We start from the raw sequence: 24472 nt of genomic DNA, 5'->3' as shown, positions 1-24472 counted from the left end.
CGGCCCTCGAGTCCTGGAGTTTGACACCCCTGGCATAAACAGATGATTATGGTGTTGTGGTGATGAGTGGGCGATGGGCTTAACAGAAAGAAGGCCCCAATATTAAATTCTACCTAAAGCCCCTTACAACCTTGGGCATGCCGTGTTCTACCCCCACCCACATCTGGCCCAGGTAATGATCATTGGTGTAGACTATGACATTCGTGACCATTATGTCATCCAAAAGACTTGGGTTATAAAAGATGTTGTTGGTGAATGAACAATATTCTGCACATCTAAAATGACATATAAAATATACAACTGTTTTTTTTCCTAATACACTTATATTTTAAAAATGTCACAACCAGGAAAAAGAAAACATTTTCTTTGCCTAGTCTTTTATTTGAAGCCCCTTTAAGTGTCAGAGTAACAACAGAATGAGAGTTCACCACCTACATGAAGTAAAAGTGAAAAGCAGAGTATATGGGTATTTTATATTTGTATAATTGTTAGTATATTTACAGAAGACATTTTATCATCAGTACACTGATGATTTTAGATATTTTGATAAAGAGATTTACGAGAAATAAGATAAAAGAAAAGCAAAATATTACTTATTTGTGACATGTAAGCATATGAAATCATTATTCAAAACAACTTTAAATCTGTAAAGTCCCCTTGGAATATTTTACCAGAAATGATCATTTTAAAAGCTGACCTGAACCAACTGTAGAAAAAAGCATAAACAAATGGATTCAGCATTGAATTGGACCATCCAAGCCACTTAAAAGCTTCAATAACAACAACTGGTATTGTATGATTTTTTATATGGAAAAACAATTTTAAAAAAAAGAAAGGAGTCCAACAAATGAGGAACACTCCCATCACTAAAGCCAGAGTTTTGCTGGCCTTTCCCTCCCGCTTACTGACAGCTGATCTTAACTTTGTGGTGTTCTGGATGCTGCGTGCCTGCTTCTTTGCTACCATCAAAACTTTTAAATAGATGGTTAAAATTACAGCAGCTGGAATGTAAAATCCAAAAACTGGTCCTATACTGGATTCTTTTGTAGTTTTGAAAATATCACATTTCCAACTGGAATTGTAATTTTTCATCCCACGAATTGTGATACCAATTCCAATCAGAGCAGCAGGAGTCCAGCTTAGTAAGATCATGGTCACAGAAACACGCACATTCATCTTAGTTGCATATGTTAGAGGCTTACATACAGCATAATATCTGTCAACAGAGATAAAGCACAGGTGTAAAATAGATGATACACACAGAAAGAAATCGAAAAGATCTCGAAGTACACAAAGTAAATAACTTAAATACCAGCATGAGCTTAAAGACAATATTGTGCTGAAAGGTAAAACTAATGCCCCAACAAGAAGGTCAGCTACAGCCAGAGAGAGAAGGAGGTAATTTGTTGGAGTGTGGAGCTGTTTGAAGTAGGCAATGGAGATGATTACAAGAAGATTTCCACAGATTATAAGAAGAGACAAAAAGACAGCAACTGCATATAAAAAGTAGTAGGTCACAGTTTGTTCCTGGATACCTGTTGATTCATTACAGAAAAGCTGATCTTCAATGACATCATTAGTCCTGTTGACAAAATTGTTTTGTTCCATGCATAAATCATCAATACTTCAATAAATACATTTGCAATATATTTAGATCTTACACAAAATCTGACACAATCATTTCCAAGGTTTTGATAAAATGATTTTAGTTAAGGTTTTAGTGCTGTGCATTTTATTTTATGCCTGACAACAAGTGTTTGCAGATGGGTCCTTAGTCTCTGCAACCTCAGAACAATGAGTCTGTTAGATTTATTGGCTTAAATGTTCATTAGCATATGTTTATTGGTGTTTCCAGGGAGTTTTGGTATCCAAGGTGAGATACTCCCTGGTGTCACTATGATGACTAATTTACTACCAAACTTTAACAGCATTTTTGTGCTTTTTTTTAAAGAACACGTCTAGATGTTGTGTAAAAATGTAATAAAACTAGTATGTCATGATCTGTAATTTAGCTGGACCCTGTATTTATTTGGAAATAGAAAAAGGACTGCATAATGTTTGACACTTTTTTTTATTCAGAAAACTGTCATGATCGGATGACACAGAAAGGAACCCAGAGTGCAGACTCATGGCAGGAGAAATAAACTAATTTACTAAATAAAGAAAAAACAAAAGCTGACGTGGCAGCAAAACAAATAAAGAACAAACTAAAAACTAACATGGACAGGACCGGGAACAAGCAGGACAGAAACAAACAACCAGTAACCAACGACAATGAGAGACATCAAACAATGGACCAGCGAGGTATGGGAAGAGTGACCGGGTTTTTAACACAGAGGATAACGAGGTGAGTGGGAACAGGTGGAATGATTGCAAAGTCGGGACAGGTGTAGATGGGCGTGGCGGACAGACAAGTGAATGACTGAGGGAGAGTGAAAATGAACATGAACATAAGCAGAGTCTAAACAAAAAAAACAATAGAAACAAAACAAAAACCAAAGAACTAAAATCAAAATAAAACAAAAACAAAACCCAGGAAAAAAAGCCAAATCACCACAAAAACATACGTATTGAACTAAACTTTGTTTATTTAAAACGTAAAACTCAGGCATTGCAATTCAAACTTCTTCCTCTTCTTGATCCCCTCTCTTGTTCTTCCTCGTTCGTCTTCTTCATCTCTGCACATCTTCGTCTCCTCGTTTTTTTTTAACTTCGTATGATTTAGTTTGTGATCCTTGTGTTTTTCCGCTTTGCCGTTTTCATCATATTTTTCCCTTTGAGCCAAATTTTCTGTCATTAAGAAGTTTTTCCCAGTTTATTTTGGTGGTCATAACTGACTTTAATTTAAGAAGTGATAGTGAAGTTAAGTGAAGTTAGTCAGATTGTTAGATAAACTCTGTCTCACAGTCCAGGATTCCGTCACCATGTCCAATTTTGAGGACGCAGCATCTGAGGACTCGGGCGAACATCTCTTTGATGTTCCATGAAGGACTGGACAACACCAGCGGAATTGGCATACTGGGGTGGTGGTTCTTATTTTTTAAAAAGGTGGACTGGAAAGTGTTTTTTCACTATTGAGGGATCACAAATGTCAGTTTCCCTAGGAATATTTACTCCACAGTGTTGGAAGGGAGGAGCAGTGTGGCTTTTGTCCTGGCTGTGAAACAGTGGACCAAATCTTTACGCTTGCATAGTGACTAAGGGTCTCAGGGTCACTTTCAAGTGCTTTCTAATCCCTGTATAACAAAGCAGGAGCTGTGTCCATATCTTCAGCATTAAGTCAAACTTAATCTCCGGTCAGGTTAGACTCCACCAGGGCTGTTCCTTGTCTCTGATCCTGTTTGTGGTGTTCATGGACAAGATCTCAAGGTGCAGTCATGGGGAAGAGGGTATCTGATTTGGAAACCTCAGTGTCTTGTCTGTTGGTGTCTTCAGGCCTTGACTAGGAGTGTGCTATATCATCTCAAAAAATTTATATTGCGCTGTCATATGATGACGTATTTTAACAGAGCCTGACCTGTGCAGCACAAGGCGCTATGTGGTCCACACAGTTCTTATCAGTTGATGGCGGTAATGCTTCCTATAGTTGTTTGCCAAATTCCATTAAAACAAACAAGAACAAGAAGCGCGAGGCGCTGCGAGCACAACCTAGCAAACATGGCGGAGCACAACACGAAAATACCTCCCGAAAGTCCTAACTTAATTCCAAAAAAAGGAGCCACTTCTGTTGTTTGGAATTATTTTGGTTTTAAAATACAAAATGTAGATCTAACCACCATATTTTGCAAGTCATGCAAGCATGTTGTGTCAGGTAAGGGTGCAGACATGTCAAAGCTGTTCAGAAAAAGAAAAAACAGTTTTGAAGTTATATATTTAATTGGGCAAATCCAATACAAAAAAAAAGAGCAGAAAATGTGGAACATCATCTGTGATATTGTTATAGCAGTATTTAAAAAAACATATTGCGATATAATTTTTTGGAAATATAGCCTACCCCTAGCCTTGACCTTCAGCATGCACTGAGATGGTTTGCAACCAAGTGTGAAGTGCCTCAGTGAGGGTCAGCTCTTCTAATTCTGAGGCTATGGTTCAAATTTGGAAAAAGGTGGAATGACTGATGAGTTTCAGTCTCAAGAGGAGGAATTAAAGTATCTCAGAGTTAGGTTCATGAATAACATTAGAATGAAGCGAAAGATGAATTGACAGACTGGGCATTTTCTATTGGAATGAGGGTGTTGCTTTGGTCTGTTGTGGTGAAGAAAGAGTTGAGTCAAAGCCAAGCTCTCAATATACTGGACCATCTCCATTCTATCCCTCACCTATGGCCATGAGATTTAGATCATGACCAGATTAATGAGATCCTGGATACAAATGGCTGAAATGAGCTTCTCTCATTGATTGGACAGGTTCAACCTTAGAGATAAGGTGAGAAGCTCTGTCATCCAAGGGTAGGTTGCAGCAGAGCTGCTGTTCCTCAGCATCAAAAGAAGTCTGTTAAGGTGGCTTGGGCATTTTATTAGGATACCTCCCTTCTGAGGTTTTCTGGGCATTTCCCACTGGGAGGAGATCCCGAAAAAGACCATGAACTAACTGAAGGGATTGTGTATCCTCTTTAGCCTAGGAACACCTTGGGATTCCCCAGGAGGAGCTGGACTGAAGCTGGGGAGAGGGATGTCTGGATTTCCCTAATGGACCTGTTGCCTCCATGACATGACCATGAATAAATGGCAATAGATGAATGGATGGATGAATGACTCTTGGATTGTATATCATAATTATTCAAAAAGTTGCCTCACTCGACTATGATAATTTATCAACATTGGTATTTTTAGTTGGCATTTAATTTTTTTGACTTTGTCTTTTACTTTTTTTTGATCTATTAATTGAAATAACCACAATTTTTATCCACACCATTAGTATGCACTGAGTCCATCAGATGAGCTCTGGTCAGCTGTGCCTGAGCTGCTGTTTCAACCTGTTATAATGTATAAAGTAGAGTCTGTGGATGCAACAGTCGAGTTGTAAAGACTTTTCAAAGGGAGAAGAGTTCTGAAGTATGGGGGTACTTCAAGCTAGGTGTAAATAAAGGGGTAGTTTGTTCATTCAGCAAGGTCTCCTTGGCTAACTGCATCTGAAAATTAGTCACACAGAGCTACTTGTGAACCAATAGCAAAAAGTAAGTTTGTTTACATTCCTAAATACGTGTCAAGTGTGAGGATTCCGTTTTTGGTTCTGTTTCGAGTTTTGGTTTTTCCTTTTGTTCTCACGTGTTTGGTTTCTTAGCGCACCTGTCCTAAGTTTGTTAATGATCTTTGTTTTGTATTTAAGTGCACTATTGTCTTAGTTTGTTTTTGGGTCCTCATTCTGTTGACACCTTTGTCACCGTTAGCTCACGTTCCTGTCTTAGGTCTATGGCTTTTTGTATTTTGTGCTGGCAGCACTTCAGGCTACGTTTCCAGGATTTTGTATTTTGGAAATAAAGAGTTTTTTGCATCTTACCTGCTGCACTCTGGTCCTCCCTGCTCCCCGGAACGTGACATCAAGAAGTTAACCCTTTTAGCACCATAATAATAATGGTCTTTCTTGTCTATTTTTGTCAATAATTGTGTCGAAAAATGCCCTATGTGTAATACACATGCACCGCAGTGTCACCTGTGATCCCAGTGGTTTTTAAAGGGTTAAAGAGGTTGTTAGTCTGCTACATTTTCAAGAAAAAAAATATTTGAGGTTACTTTTAGACCAGGGTTTGGGTTTATCTTTGATTTATTAACAACATTTCTAATTGGTGTTGTGTCACATTTTGTTCCCCAAAATTTATTAGCCCACCAGCTATGCTATATTTTCTTCATAACCTTTGTTGTTTTAAGTAATGGCATATTAGATAAAATATTTAAAAAAAAATCTTCATCTCTTTTTGTTCATTGTAGCAGGACAAACACATGCTGATGGCTGGAAATCCACTATAGTTGAGGAAATATGTCAGTGAGGCAACACATCCTGATACAACACCTAACCTGCATGTATCAATGTGACTGTTTTAAGCCCATTTATTTTGTAGATATTAACAGCTAAATAGATACCATTAAAATCAGACAAGTTACTGTATTATACATACAAAAAGTAAATACGATTCACATTTGATATGAACATTGGAGCTTAAGAATAAGGATCAACACCTCTAACTCCGAGGCCATGGTCCTCTGTTGGGAAAAGGGTAGACTGTGTAGGAGTTTAAAGCTGAACTCAAATCAAATCTAAAAAAATTGACATTTCATGAATGTTATTTAGTCTAACACATCCACACAACATTCAAGGGACACATTTTTTTGACATAAAACTTAAATAACTTGTTTTTAGTGTTTAAGTCAATAACTTCTGAAGAGAAAAAAATAGTCGATAGTGGCAGCCCAATTGGATATATTAATATGCAATTAGATTTTTCCCCAGCAAATCAATTAGTGAAACTGTAATATATGGTAATTTTGATTTTTTTGGGGGGCTGAAAACCCATCTCAAACCAAAGTTAGGACAGAGAAAACCAAAAGCTGTAAAAGTAAGTGGTATGAATCATACACACCTGAAAGAGCATTTTGCAATGAATTAGGTTAATTGGCAACAGGTCAGTAGGAGGACTTAGTATAAAAAGAGCATTTCAGAGAGGCTGAATCTCTCAGAAGTAAAGTTGGGCAGTGGTTTACCAGTCTGTAAAAAATGTGTCTAAAACTACTGAAACAGTTTCAGAATATTATTCCTCTACAGAAAATTGGGAAAAGTTTGAACATCCTATCAGGTACAATTCACAATGTCATTAAATGATTTCAAGAATCTGGAGAAATCTAAACATAAAGGGCAAGGCCGGAAATCAATAGTGAATGCCTGTGATCAGGCAGCACTGCATTAAAAACAGGTCTGATTTTGTTCTGGACATAACTGCATGGGCTCAGTAACACTTCCACAAACCAATGTCTGTCAACACAGTTTGCAGTGCCATCGATAAATGCAGGTTAAAGCTCTTTTACAGATGTCACAACCAGCAAACATGTTTGTTGCATAGTCTTTTATTTGCAGCACCTTTTAAGAGTGTCACAGTAACAACAGAATGAGAGTGCATCACCGTTTGTGATGTAAAAAGTTAAAATATAGAGTATATGTTTATTTTATATCTGTATACTGGTTGTGTATTTACAAAATATGTTTTACAACCAGTACACTAACAGTTTGGATAGAAAGATAAAAAAGAGAATAACAAAAAAGTAAATAAAGTTTTTCAATAATTGTAACATGTAAGCATATGAAATCCGTCCATTTTCTTTAACCGCTTCTCCATTCCGGGTCACGGGTAGCTGGTGCCTATCCTCGGCAGTCACTGTGCGAGAGGCGGGGGACACCCTGGACAGGTTGCAAGTCCATCGCAGGGCCACATATAGACGAACGAGACAAACAACCATTCACACTCTCACCTAGGGACAATTTTAGAGTCATCAATTAACCTAACATGCATGTTTTTTGGTCTGTGGGAGGAAACTGGAGTACCCGGAGTAAACCCACGTGTGCACAGGGAGAACATGCAAACTCCACCCAGAAAGGCCTCAGGCCGGGAAGCGAACCTGCAACCTTCTTGCTGGGAGGCAACAGCTCTAACCACTATGCCACTGTGCCACCAGCATATGAAATCATTCATCAAAAAAGCTTTAAATCTGTAAAATCTTCTTGGAATATTTTACCAGAAATTATTATTTTAAAAGCTGACCTGAACCAACTGTAGAAAAAAGCATAAACAAATGGATTCAGCATTGAATTAGACCATCCAAGCCACTTAAAAGCTTCAATAACAACAACTGGTATTGTGTGGTTTTTCATATGGTAAAAACTTTTTGAGACAAAGAAAGGAGTCCAACAAATGAGAAACACTCCCATCACTAAAGCCAGAGTTTTGCTGGCCTTTCCCTCCATCTTACTGACAGCTGATCTTATCTTTATGGTGTTTTGGATGCTGCGTGCCTGCTTTTTTGCTACCATCAAAATCTTAAAGTAAATGGTTAAAATTACAGTTGCTGGAATGTAAAATCCAAAAACTGGGCCAATATTGGATTCTTTTGTAGTTTTGAAAATATCACACTTCCAACTGGAATTGTCATCTTTTATCCCACGAAATGTTATACCAATTCCAATCAGAGCAGCAGGAGTCCAACTTAGTAAGATCATGGTCACAGAAACACGCACAGTCATTTTAGTTGCATATGTTAGAGGCTTACATACAGCATAATATCTGTCAACAGAGATAAAGCACAGGTGTAAAATAGATGATGCACACAGTAACAAATCAAAGAGATCTCGAAGTACACATAGTAAATAACCTAAATACCAACATGAGCTTAAAGACAATATTGTGCTGAAAGGTAAAACTAAAGTCCCAACAAGCAGGTCAGCTACAGCCAGAGAGAGAAGGAGGTAATTTGTTGGAGAGTGGAGCTGTTTGAAGTAGGCAATGGAGATGATTACAAGAAGATTTCCACATATTATAAGAAGTGACAAAGAAACAACAACTGTGTATAAAAAGTAAGAGGTCACAGTTTGTTCCTGGATACCTGTTGATTTATTACAGAAAAGCTGGTCTTCAACAATATCATTAGTTCTGTTGATAAAATTGTTTTGTTCCATGCATAAATCATCAACACAATTGTTTCCAAGTTTCTGTTAAATGAATTTTAAGTAAGATTTATGGTGGTATAAATGTATTTCTATGTCTGGCACTACAGTAACTGTGTGCAGATGAGTCCTGACTTCTACACCTCAGAACAATAAATCTGTTAGATTTATTAGTTGTTCATTAGCAAAAGAAATTCATTGGTGTTGCCCGTGCTTTTGGTATCCAAGGCGAGATATTCCCTGGTGACTCAATAAAGAGTCATTTACTAAAAATAAAAATTACAATATTTTTGTGAAACAAGTCTAGATGTTGTGTAGAAAGGCAATAAAATCAGATTGCAATTATTTGTAATTTTCTTCGGAAACAGGCCAACATAATGGTTTTTTTTTTGTTTGTTTTTTGTTTTTTTTAGGAAACATACATGTTGAACCAAGGTTTCATCCATATTTAGAAGTTAAAACTTAGGCATGTAAATAAAATTAATTTATAACCAAAATTTAGATATTCTACCCCCTTTTATGGAATGAATACTTTATAAGATGGAATGGGATGAAGTAAAAAAATATACACTGGTCAGATAAACTAAAATATATTGTTTTTGGAAATTAGGATTGCAAAAAGATCTGAAGAGTGACTGGTATAAACAACCCGTTTGATCTGAACCTGTGTGGTGCAACATTATTGGGCATTGATCAACTACGAGAAACATCAGGGTTTAGGATCTAGTGGTTTTTAAGTGTACTTGGTGCCACTGCAATTTTAATGCAAATGAATAGCATTTTGGTAGCGTCATGTTGTTGACAGTGACATGTCTTAAGAGAAAGAAGCAAAACATTCTACTGATTATGTCCTGGAGGAGAGTACATTGCATTCCAATATAGGCTAATTTAAGAAAGAACTGGTCAACCAAAGATGTTGTGGGTGTGAACTCTATACATCATTTTTCCCTCAGGTTTAACCTGATGGAACCTTACACAAACATACACACATATACACTAGACTGCCAAAGGTATGCACTCACCCATCCAAATCATTGAAATCAGGTGTTCCAATCACTTCCATGGCCACAGGTGTACAAAATTTAGCACCTAGGCATGCAGACTGCTTCTACAAACATTAGTGAAAGAATGGGTCGCTTTCAGGAGTTTAGTGAATTCCAGCATGCTACCGTGATAGTATACTACCTGTGCAATAAGTCCCATTGTGAAATTTCCTCACTACTAAATATTCCACAGTCAACTATTTGTTATAGAACCAATAAGTGGAAGCAATTCAGAACAACATTAACTCAGCCACAATGTGGTAGGCCATGTAAAATTACAGAGTGGGTTTAGCTGATGCTGAGGTGCTTGTGCACAGAGGTCGCCAACATTCTGCAGAGTCAATAACTACGGACCTCCAAACTTCATGTGGCCTTCAAATTAGCCCTAAAAACAGTGTGTAGAGAGTGTCATGGAATTAGTTTCCATAAAGCTCTGCATCCAAGCCTTACATCAACAACTGCAATGAAAAGTATCACATGCAATTGTGATCCGATAGACGGGTCTGGGTTTGGCAAGAGAATGGTACTTGTTCGACTGCACTGTGCCAAGTGTAAAGTTTGGTGGAGAGGGGATTATGGTGTGGGGTTGCTTTTCAGGAGTTGGGAGAGGAGCTTAGTTTCAGTGAAACAAAATCTTAATGCTTCAGTATACCAAGACATTTTGGACATTTTGCTTCCAACTTTGTGGGAAAAGTTTGGGGATGTCCCCTTCCTGTTCCAACAGGACTGTGCACCAGTGCACAAAGTAAAGTCCACAAAGACATAGATGAGCGAATGTGGTGTGGTAGATCCTAACTGGCCTGCAGAGAGTCCTGATCTCAACTAGACAGAACACATTTGGGATGAGTTAGGGCGAAGACAGCAAGCCAAGTCTTCTCGTCCAACATCATTGTCTGAGCTCACAATTGCACTTCTGAAGAATAGTCATAAATCCCCATAAACACACCCCTAAAACTTGTGAAAAGCCTCCTCAGAAGAGTTGAAACTGGGTGTGTGGCAACATCAAATTAAATCCTATGGATTAAGAATGGGATGTTACTCAAATTCAAATACTTTTGGCAATATAGTTTGAGTATATATATATATATATATATATATATATATATATATATATATATATATATATATAAACACAGCATGAAAACAAAACACCACACTACTCCTCCTACTCCTACTAATTTCACTACACTTCAAGCTCAGGTCTTCTACCAGAGGCCTGGAAACTTTATGGTTCTGTGCAGTATCTTAGCTGTTCCTAGGTCTGTGCTGTTTTGGACAGAGAGCTTTGAGGTTGTTCTTGCGATCTGTTGGAGCCTCACTTCTAGTTTGGGGGTCACAACACTGAGTGGTACCATGACCACTAGCACCACTGAGGCCTTGACTCTCCACAAAATCTATATTTCCTCTTTCACCCCTTGGTTTTTCTCAAGTTTCTTGTGCTCCTTCTTCTTAATGTTACAGTCACTTGAGATTGCTACATCTATCACCACTACCTTCTTCTGTAGCTTGTTGACTACCTCAGTGTCCGGTTGGTTAGCCATCACCTGTTTGTCAGTCTGGATCTGGAAGTCCCACAGTATCGTGGACCTTGGTGAAGTCTCCTATTTTGACTGTGGGACTTCTAGACTTCCAGTCCATACTCGGTACAGATGTTCCTGTACACTATTCCAGCCGCTTTGCTATTGCATTTTGTGTATGCTTTGCCTGCCTGCATCTTACATCCCACTACTATGTGCTCTGAACAAAATATCTTATTACATATTGACCATCTTCTTATGATTATCAAGTGTAACTGCTAGATGATTTTTATGATTTTATGATTGATGATCTACTGTGTGATGTTTTTGATGATTGTAATAATGTTTTTGATTATTGTAATAATTTTACTGATGTTTTTATGATCTAAAGCACTTTGAATGCCTTGCTGCTGAAATGTGCTATACAAATAATTTTTTACTTACTCCTTTCCAGTATTCCAGTCCCAGATTATCGAAAGCAGTAATGCCAGTAGTTTTCCAGCAATCTCGGACTGACTCCCTGTGCCTCGACTTTGTTCACGTTCCCCGGATTCACCCCTACGCCTTGCCCCTGTAGGACCCGTGCTGGACTACGGATTTCTGGACATCGACCCTTACCTGTCTCCTGGACCTGGAACTTTTGCCTGCCCCCTTGGTTTTGTCTCATACTGTCGGCTCTCCTGGTCACGACCCTTGCCCGTCCGAACCCGAGTCTAGTTTTGCCCTGGTGGCCTACCTGGTGGGAACACTGATCCTAGCCCCTGTTCTTGGACTCCTCACGGTCATTGTCCACCAGTTGACCGGCTTTGTTCTCCATCGCACCGCCACCCAGGTTAGTGTTACTTCCTTTGTCTATTCCTACTTCCTGGGTTACGTGTGGATCACCAAACTCCCCTTTCTGTCCTCAGAGCTGCTGCCGGATATCCAGTTGCAGAGTGTAACGTTCTCCCTGTCATTTAATAAAGCTGTGTTAACCTCTCACTCCTGTGTCGAGGCTGAACTACTGGGTCTGCTGAATCTTGTCACCACTTCCTCAATCTGCCAGTGGTACATGCCTTGCAGGGGATTGTCTTTCCATGAAGGTTCCTTTTTCTCCTCTTCCACATTGGGTGTCTGATGCCCAAGACATTTGCTTAGCAGTTTTTGTTGGGGTCTTTATTTCTGATGTACTCCAGGATATTGGTTGTTTCATCCTATATAGTGGCTCTGATGCTCACTAGTCCTCTGCCTCCCTGCTTTCTCTTGGTGTACAGTCTCAGGATGCTGGACTTAGGGTGAAACTCTCCTTGTATTGTGAGAACCTTTTGTGTCTTGATGTCAATGGCGTCTATCTTCTCCTTTGGCCAGGTTATTGTACAAGCAGGGTATCTGATGACTGGCACTGCATATGTGTTGATGGTTTGGACTTTGTTCTTGCCATTCAGCTGGCTCTTCAGGACCTGCCTTACTTGCTGTAGATACTTGGTTGTGGCTAATTTCCTTCCAACCTCATCATGGTTGTCATTTGATTGCGGGAGCTCAAGGTATTTGTAGCTATACTGGACATCTGCAATGTTGCCTTCAGGTAGTTCAACCCCTTCAGATGTGATCACCTTGCCCCTCTTGGATACCATTCAGCTGCACTTATCAAATCCGAAGGACATACAAATGTCTTTGCTGTATATCCTAGTCAGGTGGGTCAACGAGTCAATGTCTTGCTCACTTTTGGCATACAGTTTGGTGTCATCCATGTAGAGGAGGTGACTGATGACTGATCCACTTTGGAACTTGTATCCATAGACTTTGCAATGATCTGTCTGAGGGATTCAGGCACATGCAGAACATGAGTGGGGACAAAACATCACCTTGGTACATGCCACATTTGATGCTGACTTGTGCAACTGGCTTTAAATTGGGTAAATTGAGTTCTCAATGAAGGCTCTTAGTGTTCTGTAATGGGTTTTAGTTGTATATAAAGCCAAAAAGTGCATAAAGTCTAAATAGATCATGCCCATGGCCCCTACACTGCTCCTGACATTTTTTTAAACTAATGACTTTTTTGGCTTTTTTTCACACCACTTCTAGCAAAGAAAATACTAGAAAACGTGAGCCACACTACTAGGTGGCAAGAACGTCCACATTGTGATCAAAATACAAAGAAAATGCATTTGCTTGGGTACAACTGATGCCTGACTGATACCAAAGGGGTCTTGAAAGATGCACATCTGTTGGTTCTCATCTCTGAGAGGCTCTTAAAAGAGCCTCTCTGTCAGGTCTTGTCCCTGACTTCAAGGGGGTCCAGCTGGACGCCTCTTCACCAGTCCAGTCTCCAGCTGCCAAGGGATACCTGATGGATACCGCTGCAGCTTCATGACAAGCTCCATGCTGTCGAGAGGGTTCAACCTGACTCCTTTTCTTTAGTACTGTTTAACTAAAATACACTAAACAGCCTCCCAGTTGTCTGGAGAGTAGGAGTGCAGACCACCTGAACTGTCTGTATGACATCTGAATCCATCAAGTTGGCTTCTTAAATTGTATTGTCTGCCTCACATTTTGATCTGCCTGGTCCATTCGTATAAACAGTACTAATAAATGTGGTGATTGTTGCTTTAGCCAACAGAAATACCAAAATGCTATTATTATTTCAAAGTTATAAATAAAAATTAGAAATTCAATGCTTTGCCTTTTTGTATTCCTAATGACAATTTAATTATTTATTTTTTTATATATATGTTTTGGTACCTTTATGGTGATTTTTTTCTAAATGGTCTAATTATTATTAATGTAGTAAATATGACAAAATGAAACAAATGTGTTTAGGAATGTAAAAGTGTTAAAAAAATACCCATTAGTCTGGAGCAGTTAATTACATTTTTAAACTGATCAATTCATCAGTTTTCTCTCAACAGATATTAAAAATTACATAGTAGAAAATTGAGTATTTTCACTAGTCCTGATGTTGTTTGAAATTATAGCACCATGACACTCCTTAACAGGGTCAAGAATTGCACAATGATTGGATCCAAAACCCTGTCAGTGAATAGATGGATGGAAATTTGTCTTAACATTTGAGTACTGCTTTGAAATTTTGGACAAATTAATCAGTTTACAAATTAAAAACATAACTTTTCTTAATCAAAGCACAAAGTGCTAAAGTAGCAGACATATAGTGCTTTATATTATTTTAGTTTAAATTTTGCCACTGTAGAATAAGTCACTTATAAATAATATGTAATCAGTTATTATGCTAAACGCAGGTCTAAACGCTTCCCGTTTAGACCTGGGACTCTGATGTTAATAATTAATTGTCTTAAGGCTCTCTGTATGTGGTGCACTATACATAAATAACCTGTTTGAGTGATTTCATCTAACAATACCTGGAAATTGATTTCTTCCACAACAATTCTCAGTATTCTGGAGTAGAAGCCAACTGGAACATGTAGGTTATCTGTGGCATGAGCAAGTAACAGTTTAATTCATACCTGTTGTTTTTTGTTTTTGTTTGCTGAATAGACCCCCCCCAAGGTGTAAAAAACAAATGAAAGCAATATATTATTTACTCATTTCACTCATGGGTTTCGTTTTATTTTGGCCACATCTATATGTTCAGAAATGATCATATTAATACATGCACATTTCCGAATCAAAAAGACAAATGAATTATCTATGCCAAACAATAAATGTGATGAATTGCTAAATACACAGACATAAGAAGTTCTATAAACATATGCTATTTCCTCAATCCCATTAGAATTGTAGGTGCAATGATAACATCTTTTTTCATATACTAAATTCAAGTTTTAAGTGTCACCAAAAGAGAAAAATACAAGCCAACCGAAAAAGTGAAAAAAAGAGAAAATGATTATTAAAACTAAGACTCCCAGTTTCTATTACAGATTAAATCACTGTGTATGTGACGCTCATATATGTATGAAACATTCATTACAGTTTTGCATTTGTAAAATTGCCACCTAGTATTTTTCCAGAGATGATTATTCTGAAAGCTGATCGAAACCAGCTATAAAATAACCCATACACAAATGGATTAAGCATAGAGTTTGACCATCCAAGCCAAACAAAAGTTTCAGTCAGCGGTGATGGGACTGAATAATTAGTCACAGGATTAAAAGTTATAGAGAGAAAGAAAGGAGTCCAACAGAAAAGGAAAACTCCCATAACAATAGCCAGAGTTTTGGTGGCCTTTCTCTCCATCTTACTGACAGCTGTTCCAGACTTCTGATAAGTAGCATTCTGGATGCTGTTTGCCTGTTTTTGTGCCACAAGGAAAATTTTCAGGTAGATACTGAGCATTATGATTGCTGGTAAGTAAAATGAAACAATAGTGCCAATCACATTTGAATGTGGAATGTGAAATATAAAACACCTTCCCTCACATACAGTGTTTTTTAGTCCCACAAATACAATACCAAAGCCAGACAGGGCTGAAACAGTCCAGCTAGTCAGGATCATAACTGAAACAACAGTAACGTTTATTTTTGTTGCGTATGTCAGGGGCTGACACACTGCATGATATCTGTCAATAGAAATGCTGCACAGATTAAGAATTGACGTTGTCATAAGTGAAATATCGAAGCTCCTTCGCATTTTACAGACTAAATCCCCAAAATACAAGCATGACTGTAGAGACAGCGCCATGTTAAACATTAAAACCAAAGCACCAACAAGCAGGTCAGCCACAGCCAGAGAGAGGATGAGATAGTTAGTAGGTGTGTGGAGCTGTTTAAAGTAAGTGATGGAGATAATTACTAGAAGGTTGCCACTTACAATCAGAAAGGATGCTGTACTTCCGATGAACATATACAAAAATGAGCGTAGTGTTGAAGGTGATATTGCTAATATGCATGAAACATTTCCTGATTCATAACAGAAATGCTCATTTCCCATATCAGACTTGTTGATGAGAGGTCCAGGGTCCATCCCTCCTATATACAGAATGCTTAGCTTCAGTATATGACTTTTAGTAAGTCACACACACAAATGAACAAGGATAAAATAAACATTAAGTTAAAAAAGAAAGATTTTTCAGAGTTGAATAATATTCTATTTTGTAGCTGCTTACCCTGAATCAATTCCTCTTGCATGTTCAGATGTATCGAGGTTATCATTGACCAGTGTTTATCTGAACTCCAAGCATACACATCGTGTCCAGCTTGTTTTATAACTAGCAATTTTGCTTAACCCCTCCTGTGAGCTGTAGTTGTCCAATGGCTTCTACAGATACTACTATAAGCATTACCTACTAACAAATATGTTCATTTTTCAGCTTGAAATGTCAAACACCCTGTTGTTTACATTTTTCACACACCACTCCAAATGAGCAGCTTCCATAATCAGAAACTGCATCTCCAGTTTAGCTGCTGCTACTTATGCTCATATCAACAAGAGTTCAGTGAGAAACATTGTTGGGCAATAATAGATAACCCTCATCGATTGCAGGGTATTTAATAAATACCTGAGAAAAAAAAACATTCTGAGGCTTTAAACTTTGCCTGAAAGGAAACTGGCAAAGAAAGCAAATTCTGAAGCAGAAGGACAATCATCTTGAGGTTTCATTGTGTTAAAAGGGAGTCATTCCTTTTCACTGTTGCCATTGTAATGCTCAGAATAGGAGATTGTGATGAAGTAAAGCTGTGATGCAATCTGCTGCCTTATTTACATGGACACTTTTTTACTAATTGGCATTTCACAATGTTCTGGATGCAAATTTATTTTGTTATAGTAGGAATTAAAAGAGTGCAATTGGAATTGAATCTGGATTTTTTTTTTTAAATTGCTTTTTTTTTAAGCAATCAGTTTACTTTTGACCTCCTCTGTGTCTGCCTACATTCTGGGTTCTAACCAACAACTCCAAACCTGATATTTCTTTTTACAGCTAGTTAAGATGCAGTCTAAATGTCCAGATTCAGTCTAGTTTTGCTGTCTAACATTCAAACTTGAAAAATAACTGAATGGCACCATCTTAAGTAGAAATTTGCCTCTCATAAAAGTAGTATGTGAACAAAAAGATCTACCCTTTAATCAAATGATAGCACAGCAGATAATCTTCCTAGGATTAACAGTTTGATTTATTCTAGTATCAGCTGCAATGATAGCATTATATGCATATTATCTGTCAAACGTGGACACATCAAAACAAATTCCTCATATAGGTAACATATCTGGCTAAATGAAGTCATCACCTTATATGGATGATTACTATTAGCCAGAAACCCAACTGAAACACGAGAGAACAATGGTTAGAAAAGGAGAGTGTTTATTTACACTAGCTGAATTTACTGGTGCTTGGAAGGAATCTGCAGAGGAGATATGGTGAGTTTCCAGTAGTAATGATTTAACAAGCTTTGATCCACATGGCTTGAGAGGCTTACTTGGTGTCTGTTGCTTTCAAGGCTTGGAGAGAGAGAGGTGACTGAGAACTTTAAGGTAGGCTGAAAGAGCAGAGGGAACCAGGAGGATAACATTGTCATTGGAGGGTGGCAGAGCAGAATGTAGAAAGGACAATGTTCCAGTGAGAACTAGAAGTTACAACCAGTCTTTAATACCAGGGGCACCTCGTGCTGCTGGTAATCGGCTCCACCCTGCCACTCAGGAGCTGAAAAAAATGAGGATTGTAGACAGCCCAAAAACCTAGGATCCCCACAGAAGTGTTTTTGATCGTCCTCCATACTTTTTGAAGCTACTGATGTACAGACACAAGCTTTTCAGTTATACAGTACATCTTACGCTTTACTTGGTTCAGGGGCATCTCCAGAATGTTTTCAAAAGGGTGGCTTGAAGGGGGGGGCACTGACAATCTTGGGGTGGCACACCAAAACTGAAAGCCTGAACAGAATTTCAGTTTTTTAATTTTTTTTTATTGTGTTCTTCAAAATACTGTAGGCTAGTTGAAAATATTACAAAATGAAAGTAAAGGTCTCCTTTTTATGTATTTTAAAGTTGAAATTATCAACTGATAACAGCGCAGTCACTACTCAGTCCACTGAAGAAAATATATACAGGGTGGCCGAGGGTGGGAAGGAGGGTGTGGGCCAGCTAATTCATAGGGGTTGCCATTGCAGAACCAGAGGGACCAATTCGTTGATGTCTTGTTCATTCTTAGCACACAGCTTGATGGCAGTCAATGTGAGAGAATGTGGTTTGTGTTGCTTCACTTTGAAACAACAGTGAAAAACAGCCCAAAAAAATTAAGGTTTCTGATATATTTTTTTAGTTCAACTTGCTCACCCTTTTTCTGTATCTTTTAAATCCTTTTTAAAGGGACAGTCCAGTCAACTTAGAAGTGATGTTATGTCTAATAGTTATCAATAGCTAGTACTTTCAGTCATAGAGTATGGAGTACTGAGAAAGAGACAAAAGTCTTTATCTAGGCTAGGCTAATGTCTAGCCAAATGAGTGCCAGTTTTTCACTGTATACATTTTTCAGGCTTAAAAAACAACTCTCAAAAAGAACATACCATTATGAAAGAAGCCTACATTAGATAATATTAAACCTCTATACTTTTGCATGATATTGTTTGTTTAGTTTGTCACTGTTTTCTCAACCGCACAGTGTTTGTGTTTCTATGTAAAAGTATGTGTGTGGGGCACAGACAAATGTCTCATGAAGAGACATTCACAAAGAAAAATGATGGAGTTAAAGCCATTTTGGTCAATACTTATAAATAACATTAGGATTTGTCAAATGGTTCGTGAGATATTTTGCTAACAGACAGGGCTGACTCTAACAGGTAATGCCAAAGTTTTAAGCAAAGCTTTTGCGATGTGTAGTGCACGGATTATATGTTGCGAATTACTCTTAGGTACTACCACATCAAAATTTATATCTGTAAAAGTGGTTGAGTTGGAAATTTTTTTGTTGTCTAATTTTGGTTAGCTGTAATTACCATCTTGAATTAGGGTGACTTCTAAACCTAACCAGTTGTAGACGTACATCTAATGATTGCTTTTTTAAATTGTCATTAAAATCTGTCCAGTGAATCATGAAATTGTTTGCTATCAGATAATGTTGCTGCCAATAGTTAAATGGTAAATGGTTCACATTTACATAGCACCTTTTTAACATCTCAAGGTTCTGTGAAGTACTTTAAAGTGTTTCTCATTCACCCATTCATACACACACACACAGTCCATTCTATTTTATATTTTTAAACACTATATACAGTACATTCATATTTTTTACTCATACTCTGATAAACATATCGGTGGAAAATGGTGCCTACAGTGTCATCATAAAATGCTGACAGTCTCCCCAGACCATCAAATGGGAAGACGACCATTCTATCTCTTAATGCAAATGTTTTAGGCAAAAATATTGTTTTTTAATACCTCAAACTGTTTCAGGATTTTTGTTTGAACTTTTGAATGTAATTATTTCATCATAAAAAATATTCTTTTTTACATAGCGCATCAAGTCTGACCCACACAGTTTGTTTACTTTCTGATGCAATGACATAATGCAACCTAACACCTCTCATTAAAGGTGTAAATGACTGTTGGGTCTTTTCATCCCTGAGCTGCATTAGTGCTATACAGAGCTCTTCCTCTCCCTGAGGTGTACTTCAGTTGAGCAAGCTTATCAAAACAATTATGTAATGTACAAAGTCTCAACAAATTAAAACTTGAAACAGAACAAAAAAAGTTTGGCAACAGAGAATAGCTACTTCACTATCACTATGTAAAAATCAGTTGTATTTGCCACAGAATGGTAGGCATTTATTTTAAAGAATTGTCTTACAAAAAGGAATGTGGAGCAGTGTTCCTTCACATTTGTGAGTTCCTTAAAGGAGTAGTCTAGTGATTTTTGAAGCAGTATTCTGTTAAATAGCTAACAGATTATCAGTCATTGACATCAGTTAAAAGGCACAAAGTATGGAGAAAAAGGCAAAAGCCTTTGCCAGGCTAGCCATTAGCCATGGCCAGGCCTGACTGAGCTAGACCTTGAGTCACATGACCATGACTCATGTAACTGTACATAGCGTTTCTCAACAGGGGCGGTACCGCCCCCTGGGGGGCGGTGAGAGGATGACGGGGGGCACTGGCAGCAATATTTTCAAAAAGAGGGCGTTGATATTCTTTTGGGGGGCGTTTGCTTGAAGGTAAAGTTTACACCAAAGATTCACAACAATATCAGTTTAAACTTTGAACTACTTGCAAAAATATTGTGGCCTAAAACATTCAAACCGTTACAGAACTGCAACTGTATCAATGGTGTTTCTTTTCGGCGCAGCTCCATGCTGCCTTCAGGAGAACGGGACATCAGATTATCGTTTTTATAATTTGTCCCACATGGCAGTTACTTTGTAAACTTTGAGAAAGGAACGCTCTCTTTAGTGATATTACCCTTGGAATTATTTATTTCTCTTACATGGGTTAATTTCTCTGAAGGATACACCGTGAGCGCATTGTTATCACAGTGGTTAAACATTTACAAGAGCAATATTCTGTTGTCGGACTTTCCCTGAAAGCGTCCAGCATCCAGACGTACGTTAACTCCTTTCTGGACAAGATACTTTGTTGACATGACTGCGGAACACAAACCAACAAACCAAAAAAATAAAAAATAAAAAAAATGGATCTTGTTCTCAAGAACCGGCTGATGCAAAACCGACTGATGCAGCTGCTGTGGATCACTATTGTCACATGATAAATATTAAAACTGTCATAAAACATTTTGATGTGTAATAAACCATTAAACAGCTTTTATGTGTACAATATAACTTTTTATCTTTCCTTTTTATCTGTTGGCATGCCTTGAAAATGTGCTGAAAATAAACACTACATAAGACGTTGAGGAAAGCTTACTCTTTATTATTTTTACCTTCAATATACAGTTATTTCTGATTTAAAATTGTACATGAGCATTCAAGACATTAAAATATCAAAAGAGTTTAGAGTGTGTAAAATCACCTCGAAAAATCTTTCCAGAAAGCATTAGCCTGACAGCTGATCTGAACCAGCTATAAAAGAAAGCATAGATAAAAGGATTTAGCATTGAATTTGACAAGGTTAGCCAGTTAAGTGTTTCAATTGCAGCGATTGGTGTTGCATCATATGTTAAAGGCTGAAAGATTATGCAAAGAAAGTAAGGACTCCAGCACAAAAGAAAAACTCCCATGACAACGGCCAGAGTTTTGGTAGCTTTTCTTTCCATCTTACTAACAGCTGCGACAGACCTTTTGCTTTGGCAGGTTGCATTGTGAATGGTTTTAACTTGACTCTGTGCTACAAGGAAAATTTTTAAATAGATACTTAGCATAATTATGACTGGGATATAGAAGGAGAAAATACATGCCAAGGTTGTTGATATTAAAGCATCAATTAAACAACTTCCCTCACACTTTCCTTGATTAAATCCTGCAATTATGACACCAATTCCAATTAGAGAAGCAACACTCCAACATCCCAAAATCATCACTGTAATAACATGATCATTCATTGTACTTTTGTAAGTCAGAGGCTTACACACAGCATAATATCTGTCAATGGAAATGCAACACAAGTTTAAAATAGAAGCTGTACTCAGCGTAACATCAAAGCTGCCACGCACTTTGCAAAACAAATCTTCATGATACCAACATGAAGTTACAGTGATTGTCATACTGAAAGGAAAGACTAAAACTCCAACAAACAGGTCAGCCACAGCAAGAGACAGGACAAGGTAGTTGTTAGGGGTGTGAAGCTGTTTGAAGTAAATGATTGAGGTTATTACAAGAAAATTTCCACATATTGTGATAACAGACAATGAGCCAAGAAAAACGTACAATAAAACACAAGTCGTAGAAGGGTTCTTTGAAAGCATAAAAATTCCACCATGTAATTCATAACAGGGGTGAGTTGGATAAAAAGTTCTGTTGTCAGTTGATTCTGGGTTCATAATTGTAGATGTCTTCAATTTTGTTCTCCTACAATATTAGAATAAATAAAAGGCATTATTAAACATTGCTGTTCAGATTAGAATTTGCTACCACATCAATCCTTTGTACTGTAGGAGATTACCTCTCCCACAGTACAAAGAAAGAAAGTACAAAACACATTTAAATTCTTGCAAGTATCATACCATACACCAGGAGTTTGGCAGTAGGATGAGGTGTGTCCTTTACTGTGATTCACTGTTCCAATGTGCACACACATTATTTTGTTAATATATCATACAGAGTCTGCCTAATTAACATAATTAATACAGGCCTCTTTTCTCAAGTCAGGTGGGACACACTTCATTATTGGTATATGTCATCAAAAAAATAAGCAGAAAAAAGGGCAACACTATAATACCTACACCTTATTCAGCCTTATATAATCATTAATAAATGAAAACATCAATAATTAAGGATTATTCATGCTTAATAAGCTGTAAATTAACACATTTAATAATGCTTTATCCATAAAGTCTAAGTACTTCCAAAACCAACATACCTAATGTTTATTCATGCCAAGTAACTCATGAATTACCTATTCTATATACTGTGTATATGTATGTAAATTCTCATGTAAATGTACTTTCACACCATGTGTCAGACATGTATTAATGGTTAGAGAATGTTTGAATTACCTGTATACTTATCCTGCAGTGCAATAATAATTGAGATAGTTACTAGTAATAAGTTAAATCTTTTTGTGAACCCTTCTAAAGTGAAGACTATTTATGCTTTATTAAGTATTTGTTAATGTAGACAAAACTCTGAAGGGCCACAAGTTCCTTTTCACCTGTGGAAATAAGACCAAAATCAACACAATGATGTTCCATTACTTTCAAAAATCAACAAGACAGTTGTCTGTGTTCTTGACGTGTTTTTGCAACTAAATCAGAATCAGAATACTTTAATGATCCCCGGGGGCAAATTGCAATTATTACAGCTGCAGCCGTTCGAGTAAGCATTAGAGTTGAAATGTAAAGAAAGAAAGAAAGAAATATTCTAAAGAATTAAAAAGAAATGAAAAGAAATAGAAATAGCAACGGTGTAATAGGTTCACATGTTTCGGGCAGAGTTATAGAGTTTGATGACCACTGGTAGGAACGACCTCCTGTGGCGCTCAGTGGTGCATTTAGGTGCAATGAGTCTGTTACTAAATGTGCTTCTGTGACTCCTAACAGTGTCATAGAGAGGGTTGTTGCCTGTGTGAGGGGAAAATTGTGTGCTAAATATGCTTAAGGCCTGTCAAAAAGTTCTGCGGAATTGCGCTAGGAACAACATAAACAACAACAAACATAAAAAGTTTCTTATAAAGCCACAGTTGAATCTAACTTTTGATTTCCTACTTTTTGCACCGTCCACCGCATCTTCCTGTTTCCATCTCCTCACTGGCACTGAATTTGTTGTTGCTTTAAAAAAAAACAAAAAGGGATTGTTTGATGCTAGCGCAAGTCTTTTCAACTGGCCTTATGCATATTCAGCACTCAGTTTTCTCCTCACACAGGCAACAGTTGCAAAAACAAAACAACAACACATTCGACTGTCCCGTTCATTGCTTATAATGTAACAGAAGCAGGATTCGATCGTGGCTTTTTTTTTTTTTTTAGAAGAAGAAGAAGGTGATGGTGAAAACGTTTTTCAGAGGCAGAACAACTACTTAAAGACTATTAGGCTTCTGAAAAACTGCTTCTTTTCACATTAAAGTAATGGGACATGCAGGTATTAATTTTGATCTTTTTTCCACAGGTGAAAAGGAACTTGTGGCCCTTCAAGGTTTTGCCTACATTAACAAATACCAAATAATGTAAGGATTTAGAGCTTCTGTCTCCACCCTGCTGGCGGTGCCAGGAACTCTTCCTCCACAGCTGCAACCAATTACCCGTGATGATCTGCACCTGTATTTAAACCCTTGGCTGGTTTCAGATCTTCGCTGGAGCATCATGCCTTATGGGTTAGGATCTCAGCCTAAGACTATTGTTTTGAAAACTCACGGCTACGCTAATGCTATTGTTTTGTGTCTCCCTTTTGCCTCAAGGACTTGCTGCTCTGTTGTTTTGTACATACTTGGAAATCATGATGCACTTACCTGTGGGCTTACCTGTTGTTTGGATTCTGGATCCTCATCCTCCTGGACAATCCTCGGTGGACACGTCCTCAACTCCTTGCCTCACTCCTCGCCGAACATGTAAGAAAAGAACATTACTCACTGCACTGCCGCTACTAACAAGAGAAAATCTGTACCCGAGACTCACCTTGCTCCCCCCTTGCCGTTTCAGATCATCCTGCCAGCCGTTCCCAGTGCTAACATTAAATCACCTGTAAATAAAAATCACTTACCTTTTTACTCTGTCTC

At 37.8% G+C, this 24472-nt stretch overlaps 4 protein-coding genes across 4 annotated transcripts; all 4 read right to left on the bottom strand.

Annotated features, from left to right (window-relative positions):
- Positions 1 to 376: 376 nt before the first annotated feature.
- Positions 377 to 2377, bottom strand: LOC108247854 (trace amine-associated receptor 1-like). The gene has a single exon (XM_017436222.3). It carries the CDS (start codon positions 1606 to 1608, stop codon positions 628 to 630), a length of 981 nt encoding a protein of 326 aa, XP_017291711.1. The 5' UTR covers positions 1609 to 2377; the 3' UTR covers positions 377 to 627.
- Positions 2378 to 7680: 5303 nt separating this feature from the next.
- LOC108247831 (trace amine-associated receptor 1-like) lies at positions 7681 to 8661 on the bottom strand. Its single transcript, XM_017436196.1, has one exon. The coding sequence runs from the start codon at positions 8659 to 8661 to the stop codon at positions 7681 to 7683; it is 981 nt and encodes a 326-aa protein (XP_017291685.1).
- A 6105-nt stretch (positions 8662 to 14766) lies between these two features.
- On the bottom strand, positions 14767 to 16123 carry LOC108247857 (trace amine-associated receptor 1-like). The gene has a single exon (XM_017436224.3). It carries the CDS (start codon positions 16091 to 16093, stop codon positions 15131 to 15133), a length of 963 nt encoding a protein of 320 aa, XP_017291713.2. The 5' UTR covers positions 16094 to 16123; the 3' UTR covers positions 14767 to 15130.
- Positions 16124 to 21078: 4955 nt separating this feature from the next.
- On the bottom strand, positions 21079 to 22269 carry LOC108247847 (trace amine-associated receptor 1-like). Its single transcript, XM_037981672.1, has one exon. It carries the CDS (start codon positions 22080 to 22082, stop codon positions 21087 to 21089), a length of 996 nt encoding a protein of 331 aa, XP_037837600.1. The 5' UTR covers positions 22083 to 22269; the 3' UTR covers positions 21079 to 21086.
- Between the last annotated feature and the right edge of the window lie 2203 nt (positions 22270 to 24472).

Source organism: Kryptolebias marmoratus, linkage group LG19, assembly GCF_001649575.2.
Source record: "Kryptolebias marmoratus isolate JLee-2015 linkage group LG19, ASM164957v2, whole genome shotgun sequence".
In the NCBI taxonomy this organism is placed as follows: Eukaryota; Metazoa; Chordata; class Actinopteri; order Cyprinodontiformes; family Rivulidae; genus Kryptolebias; species Kryptolebias marmoratus.
The sequence above is the reverse complement of the archived record's forward strand: the minus strand, read 5'-3'. Positions and strand labels throughout refer to the sequence as shown.

Bases quoted from the DNA above. Each gene is read 5' to 3' on its own strand.
- LOC108247854 (XM_017436222.3), bottom strand. From the start codon at position 1,608: ATGGAACAAAACAATTTTGTCAACAGGACTAATGATGTCATTGAAGAT.
- LOC108247831 (XM_017436196.1), bottom strand. From the start codon at position 8,661: ATGGAACAAAACAATTTTATCAACAGAACTAATGATATTGTTGAAGAC.
- LOC108247857 (XM_017436224.3), bottom strand. From the start codon at position 16,093: ATGGGAAATGAGCATTTCTGTTATGAATCAGGAAATGTTTCATGCATA.
- LOC108247847 (XM_037981672.1), bottom strand. From the start codon at position 22,082: ATGAACCCAGAATCAACTGACAACAGAACTTTTTATCCAACTCACCCC.